We start from the raw sequence: 21,288 nt of genomic DNA on the forward strand, positions 1-21,288 counted from the left end.
AATGGCCAATAGTGAAGTTAGTGCATTATACTACACACTCCAGAAAGCAACCTTCCATTGAATTTACTCAGACCAACTAATTGCTAAATTAGATGGCCACTCGAAGGTATTGAGTACATTTCAAATACGTTCTTCTGAATCAAAAGATAACTAAATGTGTTTTGGTTACTACTGTACTGCTAATATAAAATCATAAGGTGTCTATCTTTCTGGAATTTTAATAAAGTAATCCTGGGGATATGACGTTGGTGTGTAGTAGAGATGAGGATCAAAGAGGCGAGGTGCTGTGGTGAATTCCCTGAGCAAGAAAAGGGGTCTGTAGAAGTGAAGGAAATCCACACCAATCAGCTGACACCCCTGACCAATCAATTGTGATTGACTGGCTCACATCACTGTTATAAGCTATTACCAATAAGAAGAAGTTTCTAAAATGTGTATTAGAATAAGTGTTTTCATGAAAAAAGCTTAGACACGTTTCAGAATTCAGAAACTGACATACTAAAAATCTTGTTTATTTTACTTTTTTGTATTTATAGACACTAACCTTATAACTACCCGTTAAGATTTAAGTCAGTACCTCTTCACACTCTATCACAGCTCTAAAGTTACTATTTATCATATCGGAATTCTAGGAACAGAATGGGGAAAAAAGAAAAGAGGCAATTTAGTACCATCTTTTCCCATATGAAATAAGAGAGTCCTCATCTCTGTTTGAACCCAGTAGGTTGTGATTATTGCAATACGTATTATAAAATGTCTGTCTATTTTGTAGTTTTAAGCAAATGGTTATGATAATTGCTTTTTCTCACATTTAAAAACCAAATTTATTTTACACATGAAGACATATTTCCGAAGAAGTTTTAGTCTCTATAAAAATGAATATTTAATAGAAACTGATAATATTCTCTTATGCACTAGAATTATTAGGTTTGAAGAAATAAAAAGTTACTTAAATCTACTACTTTTAACAACACTGTAGTGTTTATTGGTTTTGCAATAAAAGAATTATAGAAAATTGCTGGGATATTACTTTTTATGTTACATATTGAAAGTAGATAAAGTAATTTCTAAGCAGTGGGTCATTATCGTTCATAACTAACCATACTCGACAGTTAGGCTTTTAACTGCTGACATCATTTTGGTTTTTTAAGGAAAAACGATAGATGTTATTTAATGTTTAAAGATAAACTACTGCAAAAATGATTTTTTGCTGACAACTTTGCCCTAAACAAACTTAGTCAATATGAACAACAAGAAGCTTTAAAGTAAGTTTGCTAAGAGAAAAAAAAAATCTGAATTAAAATTTTCACTCATTTCCTCAGGCAGAATACTAAGAGAAATCAAGTATTGTTTCTCATCTATTCTCAAAGGGCAATTCAGTCTGATGCAAACATCTAAGAAAGTTCATGTTAACCCTTTAAAAATTCTCCTTTTAGAAAATTCCTCACTGGCTCTTGACTGCGCCATACTCATCACAGGTAATTTTCAACAGTACAAGCATTGTCTCCCTCAAGTACAGGCTTTGAAATATAGGAAACTGCTGGAAAGTATGTTAGCACAATGGCTTCTCCAGAGAAAGAGGCAGAATGACAGATGGCAGGAAGCCAGGCATGACTTTCCTCTTTTCTCCAAGGTTCCTGGTCCCAATTTAGAAGGACTTTCAGAGTCAGTGAGGGGGCTTTGAAGTGCCTGAGATATTCCTGGAGGACCAACCTAGAATCCCAAAGTCCCATTTATATCATCTGATCTTCTGAGCAACTTTTTTTTTTCTTGGTAGGATTTAAAAATAGAGGGCTCTTCCTAAACAATGAAATGAAATTAAAGTTGTTTTTGCTAGGATCTTTCTCTAGAAAACTTTGAAAATTTTTATGAACTATTTTCTAATCAAAATATTTATTTTCGCCATTCTTGGAGTACCCACAGGTGATATCAGCTCAAGCTAACATGTCTGAAGGACTGTCTAAAGGGCTGCTACTTTGGTCTCTAGAATTCCATGTGATTTTCCTACCACCAACATATGGTCACTGCTAAGTTCCCAACTATGCCCTCAACATGCTGAGAAAGTTGACAAATATCCTGTGGTTCATATATAAGTTCTTACAATTTTTCTGGATAAAAATCTAGCAATACTTATCAAAATACTTCAGATTATTAATGAACAGATTCTTGGTTATAACATCTAGAAATATATCATAAGGGAAAAAAGTTGTAAAAAAGATTCATCGTTAGGAATATTCCTATTAGCAGTATTTATTATTGTGAAAAGTTGGTAACAACCTAAATATCCAACTTCAGTTTGGTATTAAATAAAATTATAGTCCTTCCATATGATAGAATAATATACATGCACTAGAAACCGTATTGCAGAGTATTTTATGCTACGGAAACAAATATTTTATATGTTGTTAGGTGAGTACTTTGGGACACAAAACCAAATGCACTCTTTGATCTCGTTTTGTTTTAAAAAAAAAGTCAAAGTTTTGATCTAATTATATGCATAATTAAGTACAGCAAAAGCCTACAAGTCTTATTTCCTGACATTGCTTACTGTTTTAGAAGTGTTGGAACATTTATTTTCTACTCTTTCAAAAATAAAATTTTCTAAAATAATAAAATTCAATTTCTTATAATGAACATTGATTATTCTTCAGTAAAAGAAAAGTTAATGTTATTAAATACCTTGTCTGTCCTACATCAACTGTCTAAGTAGCTACGTGGTATCACATACATTTAATAAATGCTTTCTTCAGTCCTAGATTTTCGGAATACGCATCTTTCATATGATTCTGCTGTCTTATATTCTCCCCTAACAGTTTTGTTGTAAATTAATTCTCTAGGAAGAAGGTGGCAACCTCATAGTCCCACAACTTAAATACTGTCTAACACAGATGCTTCCAGACACGCACCACTTGCTCTGTAACTGCCCCTGAATTCTGGATGTTCCTCTCGGGAGTCTGAGTCCTTTCAAGTAACAGAACCATAATTTCTAATCAACCCCAACAACTAAACCCCAGACTTGCTCCATTTCCAGAATTCCTTGTTTCATTTAATGACACTATCACCCCACCAAAGAGAACATCCTTGCTTTCTCCCTCTCTAACCCATTTCCAATCCATCAACAAATCTTGATTAACTCTCCTTCCCGTGTATATCTATGTCTCCCTGCTTCACATGTTGGTCACTCTTCTTATTCTAGTTCCAATCACCATGATTTTCTGCCTTTGTGACTTACTGCCTCCATTTTTGCTCTTCTACTTTGGTCCATTTTCCAAAGTGAAGACTAAATCATCTTTATAAAACATTAAGTTATATCATCCTCTGCCTACAGTCTTTGGTTTCCCATACCACTTAGGATAAAATCTAAACTCCCTGCTAGAGTCTACCAAATTCCCCTTCATTCACAGTATCTCTCTCTTTCTCTCCCCTTCACTCACTCCATTCTGGCCACGTGGTCTTCTGTTTGTTCTCCGAATACAAAAAAACCTATTTTTGCCACAGGTCCTTTGAAGACCAGGGTGGAAAATGAAGTGCAGCTCAATGACAGGCCAAAAAGAAAGGAGTTTGGAGGCTAAGGTATGGAGCCAATTTTGCTAATAAATATGGCTGGCTTATTTCCATATATTTACATATGTGGAAAAGGACAAGAGGAATATTAGCTTATTCCTATGATGAGATATGTCATTTTCACTGTTAAATGCACTTAATATCCATCACTGTAAGAAACAGATTGAATTCTGTGGAAACACACAAATGTGACTTATTTGTGTATTGGATTCTGACATATACTCCTACTTCTGCTTCCTCCCTTTGTCTCACACTACTCCCAAATTAAGAAGTTACCGCGTATAGAGGACAACTTTCTGAAACTTTTCAGACTTGACACCGTGCTAGGTCTTTATAACTCCCCCTTGATAGTGACGGTATAATAGCCATCCCTGCCAGGACACACATATATGATTAGCAGTCAGAAGTCTAGCAAAATCAAAAATTTCATCTTCAGGACAGCTGGCTTAGGAGGGAACATGTTCTAAGACATTAATGTGGGTATTTTCATGACACCTGTACAAAATGACTTTCTGCTGTCTTTTCTAAAAGCCTAAATTTCAATCCTCATCCCATAGACCTTAAGAGATCAATCTCAAAGGTAGCATTTTATATCATATTCTTTTATAGTCCTAGAACAAAATTTAAGCATGAATAACTGGAGATCTGCACACTAATATAAAGATGAAAGAATGGGATTCAATTTAACACAGGAGCTAAAAAAAAAAAAAAAGTGGGATTATTTCCCTCTGCCATCTTGAAAAGGATATGGCTTTAAAACCAATGAAAGAAGAAGACAGTGATGTTCCACTGGATGGGCAACATATCAGCGAACCCTCTTCCTAACAGTTTTTATAAACTTTTATATTTTGACTATTTCTTTGTGGATATGTTTTCCTATATCTGTAGACTCTTTCCTATATAGAAGCTCTATCCTCATTACCCATAACAAGGTTTCCATCAGCTTTCATCATGTATATATTCAGTCCATACAGTTTGAACACACACCTACTTGGCGTGTGTATTTATGTATTTCTACACTATACACATGTGTCATTGCGCTGTTACAGATTTTATACACTTTCCCACAACCGAATAAATTAACAGTATGAGATGGAATAAATAGACACTGAAGTTCTACTTTCCTTCCTGCCCTCCAGTCGATTAGTTTATGCACTCTCTGCAGGAATGCTTACCCCACTTTGGAGACCACTAAGATTTTGTCTCAAGGAGAGGAACTGATTCATATTAAAGCTCTTTTGATTTTATGATCAACGTGCACTAGAGTTTCTGATCAGTCTAGATCTGCGTACCTTATTATACCATATTACAGTGCATGGTGCTATGAGGTGCCAGCTAGACCAGGCATTTGTTCCTCCAGCTGCAGGTAATACTGTTGGCTGCTGGTAATTCAGAGCTGAGTTAACACTCCCCTGCCTCCACCCTAGTCGCCCTCATCCAATTACTGGTCCAAAAACCCACCGCCTTTTTGCAATTCAGGCTAACCAGAAAGGGCCGAACTAGCTCCAGAATTCCTACTGGATTCAGAAGAAGCTTCCATTATTACTACAATACAGGTCAATTGCTCTCTCCCTACGGTGGTACTTTCTCCAGTCCTTTACTGACGGCAAAGGCATCCTGCCAGAAATCTGCACACAAATCTCTGTTCCAGAAGCTCTTATGTGTCAAGTTCCTAAGAGATTGTTTATTGAGCCACTGGAAATTCAATAATTAAAATAACATCCTAAATCTTCCTGAAGCCCCATTAGGTTCTCACTGGGTCAAGATTAATATCACCTGGAGGTCTTCTTTGTTTTTCTTATTATGGAAAATCAAGGTTCCAAAAATTAGACAGAGTGACTTCCTTCTACTAAATGCCTGAGTGACATTTACTGATGGGCTTAATATCACTGTTTCTGAGGACAATAGGCTTTGTCCATCCAGATCTCAGCCATTCTGCCCCAGGCTGTGGTCTAGCTCATACTGCTCACTCTGAGGCCTCCTTCAAGGTCACTTCAGCTCCTGACACAATCCCGGTACCATTCAGGTTCAAGAAATGTCAGAGTACTTGGCCTACTAGCAGTGCAAGGCACCTACTTACTTTATCTCGGAGGTATCTCTCTGAGAGAATTGGCTTAACTCACTAGAGGCTATGAGGTTTAACTCACTAGTAGTCATGACACCACTTTTCTCTTACATTTTTCTCAATGGAACTTACTTTTGGTTCTTCCATCCAGAGTGACAGCGGTTTTCCCAATGCATTGGTCATAGATTAAGCAAAGTAACCATTATTGCCACCGGGAAGGGAGAGATCTATGGTTTTGGACATAGGGCCCCCCGCTTACATTTTCTTTGATCAAGATACAGACTTCCATAAAAACGGAATCCTAAGAACTGGCCCTCTATAAACTTGAGTTTTGCAGAATACCTACGAAAAGCATACCAATGACTCTAGGTTTTTTTGTTTGTTTTGTTTTGGGTTTTTTTTGGAGAAAGAGAACGCGTGCCTGTGCAAGCCAGGGGGAGAGAACGGTGGGCAGAGGGAGAGGGAGAGAGAGAATCCCAAGCAGGCTCCATGCCCAGTGTAGAGGCCCACGTGGGGCTCGATCTCACAACTCTGAGATCATGACCTGAGCCAAAATCGATTTGGATGCTTAACCTACTGAGCCACCCAGGCACCGCTACAGTATTTTAATATTCATAAAAATTCAGTACTATGTTTAGGTATAGTTTCTGACATAGAATATCAGAAATAAGAATCAACTATCCATCCAAGGTTTTACTTAGAAAAAAATGAGAATATATGCATAGATAAATTGTTATAAAAAGAGGAATACCTAAAAAACAGTCCTTCTTACCCTGAACTCCAATAGAAGAAGAATGGAGGGTGGCCATTACAGCATGTAAATAATATTTGATTCTAATTAGAAGATTACTTCAGTGAAATGCTCTTCTGATAGAAATTTGCAAGCTTCATGTGCTATATATTAAAAACAGTAGTACATGCTTGATCACAGATTATTAAAGATAAAACAGAAGTATTTCAAAAAGTCATTAGGTAGATTACAAGATAACATGTAAAAGGTGATCCGGAAATAAATACAAAAATGCCTATTATTCATTTATGACTTAACTTTTATGAAAATGGAGCAAAAACCTTCACAGCAAGGCTCAGAGAGTTGCCTGCAAAGTGACTTCAGTGTCTTCTATGGTCTGTGTTTTCTCTAATTGTCACAGCAGTCCCCGTGTCTCAAGCTCATTCATCGGGGATGAAGCTTATTCTGAAACGTTCACTATACCTTGAAACGCTGAGGCTATGGCTCCTTTTCACAGACACAGAGCACCCTCCATTAAAATACTCCTGCACATTGATTCTGTATGAAAACTGCTCAACAAAATATTTCTAAAACTCTCGATACAAATACTTTATTCCAATACTCATGTGTAGGTAGGACTATCAGATAGGATTAACAGATTTATCGCATGTAATGGAAAGGGACTACTTACTGTTTACCATTGATTATACCAATAAATAGAGTATCAGCACTTACCTGAATAACATGCTTCAGTTTATCAATAATTTGATTTATCACGGGATCAGTTCCTCTGACTTTGACTTCGGGATTTCCAGATTGGGCTTTGATTCCATTTCCAACCACACGCTGAGTATAACTAATAAAGTGAAAAGTGGAAGATACAGGACTTAGTAATCTGGTCAGAATATTATTATCTGCCATAACCATTTGAACACACCTGAGTTCCGAATCTTGCTCTTTTAAGAATGTATGATAATGCTTTTTTTCTTGGAACAGACCCTGGCCCAACTGCAACATTTTTTGGTAACATGCTTACCATGCAAATATAAGCTATTCTAATGTTTTTCTCTCAAAAGACCCAACCAAAAATTAATTGTGTTTTAATACTACGTATCAATATACTAAAGAAAGTTAATATACACCCCACTTTGTTAACAGGTCTTGCTGAATTACACATATGTCTGAATCCATATTATCTGGGTCAACTGACTTCATTTTATACAGTATATAAATGAGTCCCCACACTATTTTTTACATATTGGATTACAAAAGTCAAAATTATAAACATTATAAATAAGCAACAAAAGCAAAATATTTTGCAAGTAGACAAAACACAATCAGCTTTCACCAACATTTATCTAAGCAAGGGTCTAGTAAATCATGTTGTATGTAATAGGGTGACTTCATAGGTAGTTAAAGGCATTGCAAATTACTATCTTTCCAAAATGACAATTTATAGATTCATCAGTCACAATCCTACGAATGAAAGAGAGGTTCAGTATGCTATGGGAATAGCTAGAAGGAACAGTATATGCCATGTGAGAGGTTAGGGATAACACGGGTAGTAAACACTGAGCATACAGAGAAGTCCATCAGGACTAAGACACTTGGGAAAAACTAAAGAAGTTATTGCTTGGGTTAGCCCTTGAAGTACTACGGGAAGAATAGGTCTTAGATGGTATAGTTAACGTAAACTCCAGAGCAAAGGATGACATCCCAGCAGGAGAAATGGCAAAGGCATATGAATAACATACACAGGGAAGAATAGCTAGGTTTCTATTTACAGAGTACAAATAGGGAAAAGTAAGAGATAGGAGGCCGTGCCCTGAACATTCCGTACTCTCCCCATGTAAGAGTCTCCTCTGAGTAATCTGTTTGTTTAAACAGAAGCCATAATAAAGTGGCCTCGGAGACATTTCAGCAAGCATTTCCATATTATGTTTAATGTAATTTTTCTTTCTTCTCTTTAAGCAGAGTATCACAGCTATCCACATGAACCCTCCGGATTTTCTACAGCAATGGAAGCTCTTTGAAAAGCGGTTGAAAGGAGGTTCCACTGTTGAGAATATGGCCATACAAAAGAAGTTTTAAGGAGTATCCAATTCCTCCCCAAATTTTGCACACCAAATGACTAATTTATACAAGTGGATCAAAGAATTACTAACTAGATCCTTCTATTAAATGATAGAACTTTTTTATATTGATAATATCAATTGCATGTGACAAAAATAATGATATTAATTAATTTTTTTTATTCCAGTACACATTAGGGATTTGGCAATATATACTAATAACAATTAGTAGAAGGAAATCAATTACACAAATCTACTAATGCGTAATAATATTTTTTACTTAGGAGGAACTAAGTGAACTATAAATACTAAGCTTCTCTTAACTCTTCTCAGCACTACTGTATTTTTCTTCCAAATATTTCAAGCAGATTGCACATGTGGCTCTTTTATTAATGTGTTTCTTATTAATAATGATGAATAATATGAATACATAAATGGGCAAATGCATGTTTATGATTCAGGCATTGTTTTAAATACTTACATTGGAGTTTGTCAATTTATCTACATGATAATCATTTGTTGTGGCCATGAGAATGTGCCTATAGACCTCAAACTACAGAAAGTTTAATTGACTAAGAGTACCTGCTGCTTTGCTCTGAAATCTATTTCTACACCTGCCCCCAACCAATGACTGTGTTCAGCAAAGATACTAATGCAGGACCATCACTGGAAGACAGAGGGCTCCTCTGATAGCCCAGTTTGTCTCGGGATTCCCTGAAGCCCTTGATAACCTTTCCTTGGGCTGCACATCATGCTTGAATGCTTTCACTCAAACTTCTTACCTCTCCCCCTCACTCTGGGTCACACGTGCTTCCTGAGTAAAAGCTCTTCCAGCCTTATTCAGTTTCCATCCCATTTGCTCTGATAGCCATTTCCCTTAATAAAACCCTCTTGTGTTTAATCCCTTTTTGGCATCTGCTTCTTGGAGAATCCAGATTAATACATCATATAATATTTATATTATAAGGATTCCCAGGCTACAGATTGGGGATCTAGGATCTAATTTGTTCAGTAACTTTCCCGATGCAACATTTTGTTAAGTGTGCAGCAAGGGTATGAATCCACGGAACGTGAGCTCCAAAATATAATCACTCAATAATTATCAATGAAAAGTCCCGAAATCAACTAATATAAACCAGAGATACAATCAGTTTTGTGCAAAGTATTTTTCTTCTTTTTGTAATCTTTTCTTTTTTTTTTCTGTAACTACAGCATTTTCGAATGTTTTTCTACTTATAATTAGAAAAGGATGTACTATTTTCTTCAAAAATCACAATGAACAGTTGTGCGTTACCAGCTAAAGAGTGAAGTAATGCTTGCTGGAGGGGTGAAAAGAAACTAATAGACTGCACGTTTGCTGTAAGATTTCCCTATTTCTCTAGAAACAAAGACATAATGTGAGCAATGGAAACTTAGTCTCATCTCTTAATCTTAAATACAGTAAAACACAATATAGGTTTGAACTCTCTGGGTCTACTTACACATGGATTTTTTTTTTCAATAAACACAGTACTATAAATGTATTTTCTCTTCCTAATTATTTTCTTGATAACATTTTATTTTCTCTAACTTACTTTATTGGAAGAATATAGCATATAATACATATAACATACAAAATATGTGCTAATTGACTGTTAATGGTAAGGCTTCTGGTCAGCAGTAGGCTATCTGCAGTTTCAGGAGAGTCAAAAGTCATACATTGATTTTTGACTATGCCCCTAACCCCCCCACATTCTTCAAGGGTCAGTTGTAAATTATCACTTTTGTTGAATCTTGGTTTATGTACAGACCATGAACTTTCTTTCAAGATGCAGGAATGTCATGTCACATTAATCTGAAGAATTTCACATTTTTTTACTCTTAACTGTCACAGTTGGTAACACAGTTAGATAAATTTTATCACAATTACAACTGATCAAGAATCTCATTCCAAACTAGTATATGATTCAGTAGTTCAGTATCACTATTCTTACATATTATCTAAATAAGGAAAAATACTGCAGCAGGGCATTTAAGGTACTTCAAGTGAAATATAATTTCTAAAAATAAGTTTTTCTTTTCTGTTTTCATCAGGTTAAGAAGAACCACAAGGCAATAGTGGTACATACACACCAGAATAGTTTAAATGAAAAAGACAGATGATACCAAGTGTTGGCATGGACATGGAGCAGCTGGAGCCCTCTCTCTCTGTGGTTGGGTGTGTAAGCTGATACAAACCACTATTTGACATGTATACTAAAGCTAACAATCCCGTGGGCCTGGGGATATACTCAACTATGTTCACCAAAAGACAGGTATAAGAATGCTCAGGGAAGTATTACTCAAAATAGCCCCAAATTGGACATAACCCCACTGTCCGTAAGAATTAAGATGGGAAAATAAATGGGAGTATATTTATATAATGATATACTATATAGCAATGAGAATGGATGAATTATAACTATACACAATATCTTATAAGCTAAATGCTGAATGAAAGAAGCAGGACATAGAACACACTCTATGACCCCATCTATAAAAGTTTAACAATAAATCAATGTTCTAAATCACCATAAGTGCTACTCTAGGAGATACTGTCTACAAGGCTGAGGTATATTTCTGGAGTTATACTAATATGTTCCTTGATTTGGGTCCTGGTTACACAAGAATGATCATTTTGTGTAAAAAAAAAAAAAGGATTGAATTGTACAGTTAAGATTTGAATATTTCATTGTATGCATGTATTTTCAACCCAAATAAAACACTTACATTAAAAACTCCTTGTGCTCTTTTCCTTAATATGTATACCACAGAAAATTTTCACTGAACCATGTATAAATAAAAGATCCACACAGGTATTTTTAACATGGGCTAAATGGTTTTGTCATCATTAAATGAGTAATTTAAGATCCTAGTTTGTTATAAAAACCTACTCCCTGCAGCCTTTACTTTGCATGCAAAATATATGGTTTCTTAATCAAATAAGAATTTTTCTAACAAGGACTTTTTGAGTTTTTTATTATAAAATTTTAATAAATCATTAATTACATTTTCCTTCTAAATGTACAAGTAATGGATAAAACATTTCAAGGATCCCCACAGAGGTTTCCTGACTTGAAAAATTGCTTGCATTTCAACTAGAAGAAGGGAATAAAACACACACCAAAAAAAGAGGCACATTTTTTGTTAGAGAAGTAATAGACCCACCATCTGTGCTTATTTCTTCTAAGCAGGTCTGGTAATAGATGACAGCAGTTTCATAGGAATACTCGCTCCCCAAGTACAACTTGCTTTTCATTAGTATGGAAAAAAGGCAAGCACTGATATATTTACATTCTATAAAGATGTTTTAAAATGATGATTAACAAGATTCCAATTCTCTTTGTGTTCAACATATGAAATATTAAAAAGAGTGCTAATAAATCTATACACAGTATGTCATTAGGAAGTCATTTCTCCTGACTTCACCAACATTTCTTCTTGGAAACTCATGTCATGCCCTACTAGTTGGCATTAATTTCACTTTATTTAGAATGCAGTAGAATTTGTTTCAGAGTCACATCAAAAGTATGGTATTTCGATGTGCACTTGTACAATTTCAGGTGGAAAAAATATTTGGAATCTGACCCTGGAATTCATTACAAAACTGTTCAAGTGGTCTGTCTTAGAAAAGTCTTGATAACTTCACTGGGACAGGATAGAAGAACTTCAAAATTAATATGAAATGAGGAAAACACCTGATCAGAGGCTTTCTCCTTTTTACCATCATCACCATCCTTGTTAGAGGTTAAAGAGTGAGAATGGGGACCATGTTAGCGGTGGTGGCGGTAATAGTGATAGCAGTACTAACAGATGTTTTGTTTGTTTGTTTACCTACGACTTCGCTAGGGGATTATATATTAAAATTCCTGAATTTCCAGAGTTTTGAGTCTCCTAAATTCTAGAAAGCAAAACACTGGAGTGTCTTCGGCTCTGGCAAATATGTTGCTCTCTTGAGTAAAAAGGTCTGGGAAGAACATTACATGTATTCATCAATGAACCTCTTCTTCAACAACAAATGTTTCTTTCAAACCATTTCTGGGCCTTTCTTCCTGGTTCTGGCAGCAAACGTGAAAGTAAGTACCACAGGTATTTTTGTGTGTAAATTTGCCCCAAATATTTGGGTCACACTGGATACCACTACTGAGTGTGGCTCTGTGTACATTCAGCTTCTATATAGCACTTCTCTTCTACAGCGAAGGTCTTAATCTTTGAAATCTCAGAACCGAAAGAAGTCATATGATTGATTTTATGTGCCAGGTTTATGGGAGTAACCTTTCATGGTAGGTAAGAGGCTTACGGGGGATTTAGAGAATGGAGACATCTGTAGAATCAATTCAAAATGATTAAACCTTTTGTGATTGCACTATCTCACTTCAATGGTGGAGCCCCAAACTATTTTTAAGTTAATCTCCACTATTTATTTGGCTTTATCATTATAGATAAATAATGTCTAAATTTGAGCTCTAGGTTTCTGAACTTAAATAATGAAGTCAAAATAAATAGAAAGCATATACACCTTATTATGGTGTTTATTATTATTATTTAGAGATAACTAATTTCCTGCTGCAGATACTATATTTGTGATATCTTCTGGATAACACTCATTAACATTATTTTAATATGGCGATGTCATGCTTTGTTTAGCAGCCCAAAGAGAATGTTAGATCCCTACAATTAATAATACGAACATGTTTAGAAAGACTTAGAAAACAGGACCTCATTAAAGAATGGATATTATTCTCCACCCTAACTCTTTGATTGGCAAGGCATGAGTTTGTGCTCATCAGTTTAGCCAGGTGAATCACAGGGAAGCTGTTTCAAGATAGTTTGTAAAAGAAGCAGCTGTGTGAACCTGAAAAATGATATTTCCCCATGAAAAACGAGTGACTATAAAAGTCAGTGGTGTTTAGGAGGCTCTCATTTCAACAAACATTGACTACCTAATAAAAATTGCATTAAAAGTTACCTTACCCGTATGTAAAAAAATAGCACATTGCTTAAATTATTTCCTTTCTCTTACCCTTCCCTAATCTTATGAAGAAATGATAAATACCTTAAGTATAGCAAAGGCTCTGTTTTTATAGTTTTAAATTTTTGAAATTCAAAGCAGGGGCGCCTGGGTGGCTCAGTGGGCTAAGCATCCGATTCCTGATCTCAGCTCAGGTCTTGATCTCAGGGTTGTGAGTTCAAACTCCTCATTGGGCTCCACTCGGTATGGAGCCTACTTAAAAAAATAAACAAAATAAAATAAATTAAAAATTAAAATTCAAAGCAAGTAATAAAAATGGTTTGTTTTATAATTATTACTCTCATTTTCTTCAAAGTAACTGTCTAATTTAAAATGATCAGATCTGGGGCCCCTGGGTGGCCTAGTCAGTTAAGCATCTGCCTTCAGCTCAGGTCATAATCTCTCATCCTGGGCTGGAGCCCTGCATCGGACTTCCCGATCACTGGGGATTCTGTTTCTCCCTCTCCCTCTGCCCGTCCCCACCGCTCATGTGCTCTCTCTCTCTGCTCTCTCTCTCTTTCAAATGAATAAATGAAATCTTTAAAATAAAATAAAATAATCTGTTCTAGCTATCATCAATTGCACATACTGTTATATAAGTTATGAAATGTTATACTAACATCTATTTTCCAAGGCACTCATTTCAAAATTAAATTCTTCTTAGTAAGATATGTGCTCTCTTTCATGGATTTATGATAATTGATAATTATCATTTTGTACTGATTTTCTGTCTCACTTCACTGTTTGATATCATTATATGAAAGTAAAATATTATGTAAGGGATAACTACTATCTGAATATTAATAAATACTATTTGGATCCAAAAAGCACTCAAAATTATTTGGGGGTATAAATTTCATTTAACCAACCATTTATTAGACATTGCTAAATCCTAAAAGTTCCTAGTATCTTATACAGTTTTTTTTAAATGTAATTGACACCAACATTAATTAAATTGCAAATATAAAACTACCAACTACATCATAAATACTTTAAAATTAGCGCAAGGTACAATAATTCTAAGACTACCAACATACCATTCAAATGAAACTGCTAGGTAATTCTTACCAATAGGTAGCATAATAAAATCAGAGAGAAAGAACCTCTGAATCTCAGTGTGTACTGGTGTCCTAGGGCCACCATATTCAACCCACTACACAGAGTAATGTCAGAAAATTGGAAGCTACCTGTATGATAATGAATTTCCCCTTGAATGTCAATTAATCAATAAACTTTACATATAAACCTCTATCTTTGAAGTCATAATCTATTTTTCTCTCAAGAAATTTTATTTACTATAAAATAATATTTATATTTCACAAGCACATCTCTTAAATTATAGCTTGGGTTTTCTCATCATAACTCAGTCGCCCTTAAGGAAAATATTTTAATCGGCTTTGGAAATTCTCAGTCCATAGTATCCGGTACTTTCTGTATTTTAAATGACTTTTATCTTACTAGCAAAAGTAAACAATGCTACTGATAATTTCCTGTGTTCTAAATTCATATAAACAGGAATTATATCTTAAAATATGATTTGTTCTCTTTCGAAGTAGTGGCCCAACCACCTGCTCTGAATGTTAAAGTTCCCTGAAAGCTATGAAGGGCAGTTTATCAGGAAGGTGTTGACGGCTGATGCTTTGGGGACCCATACAGGCACACAGAATAAATTTTAATCACACTTAATGCTAATGTGGTAGCAAGACTGTGACAATATTCAAATGTGACTAATTTCATTAAATTAGCTATACTCATGGACCTAACTTAGTCGTTTGAATCTATATAAATGCCTCAAAAGAAATATTTATGCTCTTCTTTTTTCTCCTTATTTTTTGTTGATGCTTAAGAGTGAAAAGATATTTTAACTGAGATCTTTCTTTTGTTTTTTTGTTTTATTTAGCAACCAGTTCTCTTGTTTTATCACCCTAAGACTGTGACAGTCCTTAGCAGGTTGCTGAATCTAGCACTCTGCTTTCAAAAAGAAATACACCTATACCAGGAATATAGTACTTGGCATTCATCTGTTGGCCTCTAGCCTAATAGATTTGTTGTCTCTCTTTAGTGACAGTAACATAAATTTAAAGCTGGAAAGGAACTTAGAGGTCATCTAGTCCAACTGAAGCATGTTTTAAAACAAATGAAGAGGCATGTTTATTTCATCATTTTGCACCTATGTACTGTATATTTCCAGAAGAGCCTCTGAGACAGCTTAAAATAATAAAAGGCACAGGCACTATAAAGCAAGGGCACAATGACAGAATAATGAAGGGAGGCAGATGACAATTATATAAGGAGACCTAGGAAAGAGACACTGTACTTCAGCCTAAAACCCAGCCCTAAGCTTCTCGATGGTGAAGGCTAAAAGGAAACTCCCCATTCAAACAGGTCTCAATTAGCTCATGAAAGTATATCTGCAAATGTTAGCAGCTGGGGATCTAAACTCTCAAGCACAGCACAGGCGTCCTTAAGTAACAGACAATGAGCGATACAACCACAATTATCTTCAACAGCAATTTCAAAGATTTCAAAGGTGTTAAGTACACATGATTCTTTTTTATATGTATCTTTGTTAAGAGTTGCCTTTGTGATGTTAAATTTTAGCTCTGAGGAGGCATTTCTACGGGGACTTGGTTATCTGACTTGGTGAAAAATGTGGCCTTGGAGAACTTAGAAGAGCAGACGGTTAATATTTCCCTGAATTTATTTTTGTTTTTAATTGATATTTTATTTCACCACTCACAAAGAATATATTCTCTGGATAATGTATTGAAGCACCATAGACAAAGACTCTCAAGGTCAGAGTGACTTGAGATAAATCACAAAGCAGAGGTCTGCTCTGAAGAACTTCGCTGCCTCCACTATCCTACACGGCATATGGGAACAGGACAAGCAATTTACTATCAAACACACACCAGTGAGAGGGGAAGGGCAGGTGTAATGGTGAGACACATTTTAAATGACAGACAGTTAAATGTTTTTTAATAGATTCATTCATCCTACATTTAATGGGGTCATTTTCTTTTTTCTTCCCTCACTTTTGAAAAAAATGTTTTGTCATTTTATAAAGGAAATGATTTGGTAGATTTAATTTCCAAAGTTTAAAGCAGGCCCATCATCAATGCTCTACGAATTGGAGAGTCTTGATACGTGGTCTGTGTATTTTTGGATTGGCGATGGGAGCCTGTCAAGGGAGTCAAAAACAGCATTTGGTAGCTCTTATTATGAACACTTCTCTGTCTGCTCTTATCTTAGACATGATCAAACAAATCTCATAGGAATTAGGAAAAGCCAGGCATAATAACAAGAACTAAAAGGATAAAAATATTTCTATGTACTTTATTTCTATTTGTAATAGCAAAAAACTGGAGTTCTGGGCCCACGGAAGAGATGTGAAGATTTAAAGTTTTATAAATAGCTATTCTTAACAAAAATAATCCTGCGGTAATTAGTTAGTATTTAGAAAGCAATTAGAATTTGAGCATAACACATCAGTTTTCATATCCAGTTTCAATCTTGTCTCCAATTCCAGCTTGAAGTTCTGTCCAACAATTCCATTTTGTGGTCTGTTGAGTCTCAAAATACAAACTGATAGGTTTCAAATCATAGCTATTATGAAGAGCAAGGAGGAGATGAAGGTGCGGAAATAACTAAGCTTTTTGCCCATACTTCATCTTAACTAGACCATAGCCAAATTCCTGCTATCACACAGTCCCGAGAAAATGGTCCACTTGCATAACAGAATTTAATGTGTCCACTTGCATATAGGAGAAAATTTCTTCTCCACCTATTTCTCGGCAAACTCAGTTGTGCTGTGCAGAAAACAGCTGGACTTAGTTCCGTAGACAGAACTATATGCGCCCAGGGACTTTTAGATTCCTAACGATTGCGTATACCGCAGAAACACATTTGGCTGACTCGGTATATGAAAAATACACATGCACAGAATGTAGGACATTTCTGTTGGCCTCCAGAGTCCAAACAGAACGGGTATTTCTGACCCAGATGGCGGAGAGATTCCACACCTCTGGGCAAGTGTGGCCAATCTCTCCCTCACTCCCTATACTTCCCCTCTTACCCTTTTTCAGCCACTTAAATGATTTCTGCCACACCTCGCAGGGTTTACACACTCCATCCTCCCTGCTTGAAAAGTTCTATCCTTTTAGACCCTTCCCTCAGTCCGGTGCACTAAACATTAAAAACATTTTTGCAGAAATGATTAAATCGAGGATGTTGAGATTGCCCTGGATTATCTGGGTGAGCCCCAGATGCAATCACTCATGTCTCCTAAAGTGGCAGCCAGGGGGAGATTTCATTTTTACAGAAGGAAAAGAAGATGACAGTTGGGATCACAGGTCAGGGATCAGAGTGATGCTGCCACAAGCCTAGAAATGCCAGAAGGTGGAAGAGGCCAGCGATGGATTCTCCCTAGAGCCATTAGAGGGAGCTTGACCTCACAATTCGATTTTGGCCCAGTGATAGGAATTTCAGACTTCTGACGCCCAGAACTATTAGAGAATACGTTTTTGTGGTTTAAGTCTCTCAGTGGTAATTGGTCACGGTAGCCACAGGATACTCATACAACCGCCAACCAGGGTATCCCTCCTACGTTATTTGTTCTCACTTCAACTATTGCTTGCTAACACCTAGTTTTCGGGATGCCTGTATGATTACTGTAATTAAGTAATCAATTCACGATGATGTATTGAATGTCTGCAACTCCTTTCTCAACTGTAAATTCTTGACGTCAAGGAGAGTGTCTGTCTTAATCATGGCAACATGTTTGGAATATGAGAACTCAATATATGTTTGTTATCTGAGTGAATGTATGACAGATACAAAAGTAAACTGAAAAATCAATTTCGGCAATAGTTTGTCTTTTCCAGAATCGGTCCTTATAAAGGTTATGAGTCACGTCTAAACATTCCTGAATTTGGTAACAAATGCCATGAATGTGTAAGTTCACTTGAATGCTGATTTGGTCCAGCTTCTGGTAGTCTATCATGGAGTCTCATCCAAGTTCCCATTAGTGAAGAGGAAGGAAAGAAAGTAGGAAAAAAGAACAATGATAAAACTGACACTCAATATGTAGATTATAAGAACAATAAGTTAAATCATCCTATCCATATTTTATTTCATGAGACAGAAGAATTTCTTCCTTATAAAAATCATGTAAAATGGTATTTGGCTCCCAATAGCCTTGTCCCTGAGCCACTCCGGCAGCATCCCAGAGAACATTCTTCTACTGTCCCAGTCTTGCTTCTTGAGGGGCCAGAGACTGGCCACTCCCACATAACTCATAACGTGTAGCCTCCTTAGGAAACTGCAGCTACAGTAAAAGGACAAGATGCATCAGGGGCCTGCTAGCCTGGGAATGGGGTTCCGTCAAGAAAAGCCTTGTCGGGGGTGGGGAGGCAATAGAGCAGCATGGGTGCTAGAAGCAATTTATAACCTTAATCACATAGGTTTCCCAGCATCCTTCTCTCTCTCTGTTGCTTCCCACCACCCCCTCCCCTCCAGGCATGAACTCAGCCTCTTTTTCTTCTTTTCCTTTCCTTTCCCCATGTTACAAGTTGCTATTTATTAGTACAATGGGATTTGAATGAAGTTTAGGGAACAATGGAGAGAGATTACAATGCAAAACAGGGAACCACCAATAAACAAGAAACCTGCACTGTATCAATAGCCTATTTCAATTTAGTGTCCAAATAAAACACAGCCCTCCTTTAGAATCCCTGCCCAGAAAGCAGTAACATGTATAATCTATAAATAGTACTCATTCTTGCCACACACCTGTCCCCCACTTACGTGCATGCTGAGCATGATAACATGTCTGGTACTTTGAGCCAGATAGGATAAAATAGGTATCCACCTCAGCCTAGTTACGCTAATTCCAATAAATGCTTGCTGGCCACTGAGAGGGGTTGTGTCTATCAACTGCTTTCCAGTTCAGATTGAAAAGGAGCTCAGCCCTCATCCTGAAGGTAAACAAATAAATGGAAAAATGGTTATTACTTTTTGATATCAGACCCTGATTTTGGATAAACATCACTACCTTCTAAATAAAGGGAGTGGAGGAAATAAAACAGAAAACACACACACATATACACACAAATAAAAATCATGCTGTAAAAATGGAAAGGGAACATCATGTTCCTATCATGAAGACTCAGGGGGAAAGAATATCCCTTAAGAAGATTTGACTGTGGAACTGAAGAAATATTTAGAAAATTGCTTTGAAGTACTTAGACTATGAAGAATATGTAGAAAGGCAAGTCATTGAGGAAACAATGTGGAAGTTACAATGATAAAATGGGAGATGCCTGAGATTAGGAGGTTTAGAGGAAAAATAAATGCATTAGCAGAATTTCCAATCACAAAGGAATCCATGGACAAGCAAACTGATACACGGAAAAGTTCAAGTGGTAATTGAATCAGAGCCCAGGGGGAAAAAGAGAGAGAGAAAACAGTGACAGAAAAGATGGCAGATGGGAACGCCAGAGACTGGAATTTCAACTCAAAAATAATTTGTGTACCTGAGAAAGAAACAAGAACCACTTGGTCTAAAACAATAATCAAAACCATAAGTGAACTATGAAGACCAAAATGACTAATCGGGTTGTAGGGGCAATGGTGGGAAAACAGTGAAGTGTTATCCATATTTAGACAGAAACTAGTCAAACTGAGAAATTTAAAAAAACGTCCAACTTATGTATAGACATTAAAACAAAGCAGCAGCAACAACAATAACAACAACACACAGTCCTCTAAAAATAAATTATGTCAGGCTTGCTTTAGAACTTGATTTTGCTGCATTAACATACTAGAAGACATGGAGATTTTAAGAGAATAAGAATATGACCAAGAATATTATACCCATCAGGTTGTCTTTCTCAAGGCTGAATGAGAAGTATTCTGTATATATTCCACTGATCTGTCTTTCCAATAATAATTTACTCAAGGACATATGGGTACATATTGGGGAAATAATTAGGAAATTGTAAATCCAAAATCCTGAGACAATTGACTCAATTAATGTAAAGCTAATTTTGCATATTTTATAATTTTTTGCCACAATAATATTCTTAAAGTATAACTGCAAGAGAAAATAACATATTGACTTAATAGAATAATGTTACATATTCCAAGTTACAACAGGAGATATTGAGAATTTTTAGGGGCAAAGAGAAGGAAAAGCATTCTATGTCCCTCGTCTAACTCGGAACTCAAGAGATAGCACTAAAAGTTCTTTAAGGCTCTAATTCAAGGAATCCAGATTTAGATCACTGGTGACCTCTTCCAACATGACCATGCTATCTAGTCCATGGTTATTCCCTCATCTGATTATTATAAAAACCTCCTAACTGGTCTCCCAGCTTCTGCTTCTTAGCACAGCTATTCTTAGCACAAGGACAGAGGGATGTTATTAAACATAACCCAGATCATGCTACTTCTTTGCTTAAAACCTTTCTATGGATGCCATCTAACGTAGAGGAAAAGCTGAAGTCTTTACAATGGTCTACAAGGCCCTTTCTCCATAATCTGCCTCTTCTTTATGTTTCTGGCATCATCTACTGACACTCTTCCCTTCCCTCATTATGCTCCAACCACTCTGGTTTCAGTGATAGTACTCTCAGAGTAAGTCCACATGTTCCTGATTCAGGGTTTTGGTACAAGCTATGTTCTCTCTAGAATGCTCTTTTCTCAGCAGATCATGGTCCTCCTCATCTCTTTCAAGTCGCCCCTCAAATGCCTGGCACCTGATACATAATTGCCATGTCTGGCAGTTTTAAACATGGCCTCAAAATAGGTTGACATCAAGTGATGGGTC

At 36.3% G+C, this 21,288-nt stretch overlaps 1 protein-coding gene across 1 annotated transcript in view; it reads right to left on the bottom strand.

The window, feature by feature from the left end:
- Positions 1-21,288, bottom strand: part of GPC5 (glypican 5) — a 653,116-nt gene that overhangs the window by 191,986 nt on the left and 439,842 nt on the right. The window contains exon 6 of the mRNA XM_087865050.1: positions 7,095-7,215. Coding sequence (XP_087721176.1) covers positions 7,095-7,215 — 121 coding nt within the window. The remainder of the gene's footprint in view (positions 1-7,094; positions 7,216-21,288) is intronic.

Source organism: Ursus americanus, chromosome 10 (assembly GCF_024610735.1).
Source record: "Ursus americanus isolate L20-20 chromosome 10, mUrsAme1.1.p, whole genome shotgun sequence".
Classification (NCBI taxonomy): domain Eukaryota; kingdom Metazoa; phylum Chordata; class Mammalia; order Carnivora; family Ursidae; genus Ursus; species Ursus americanus.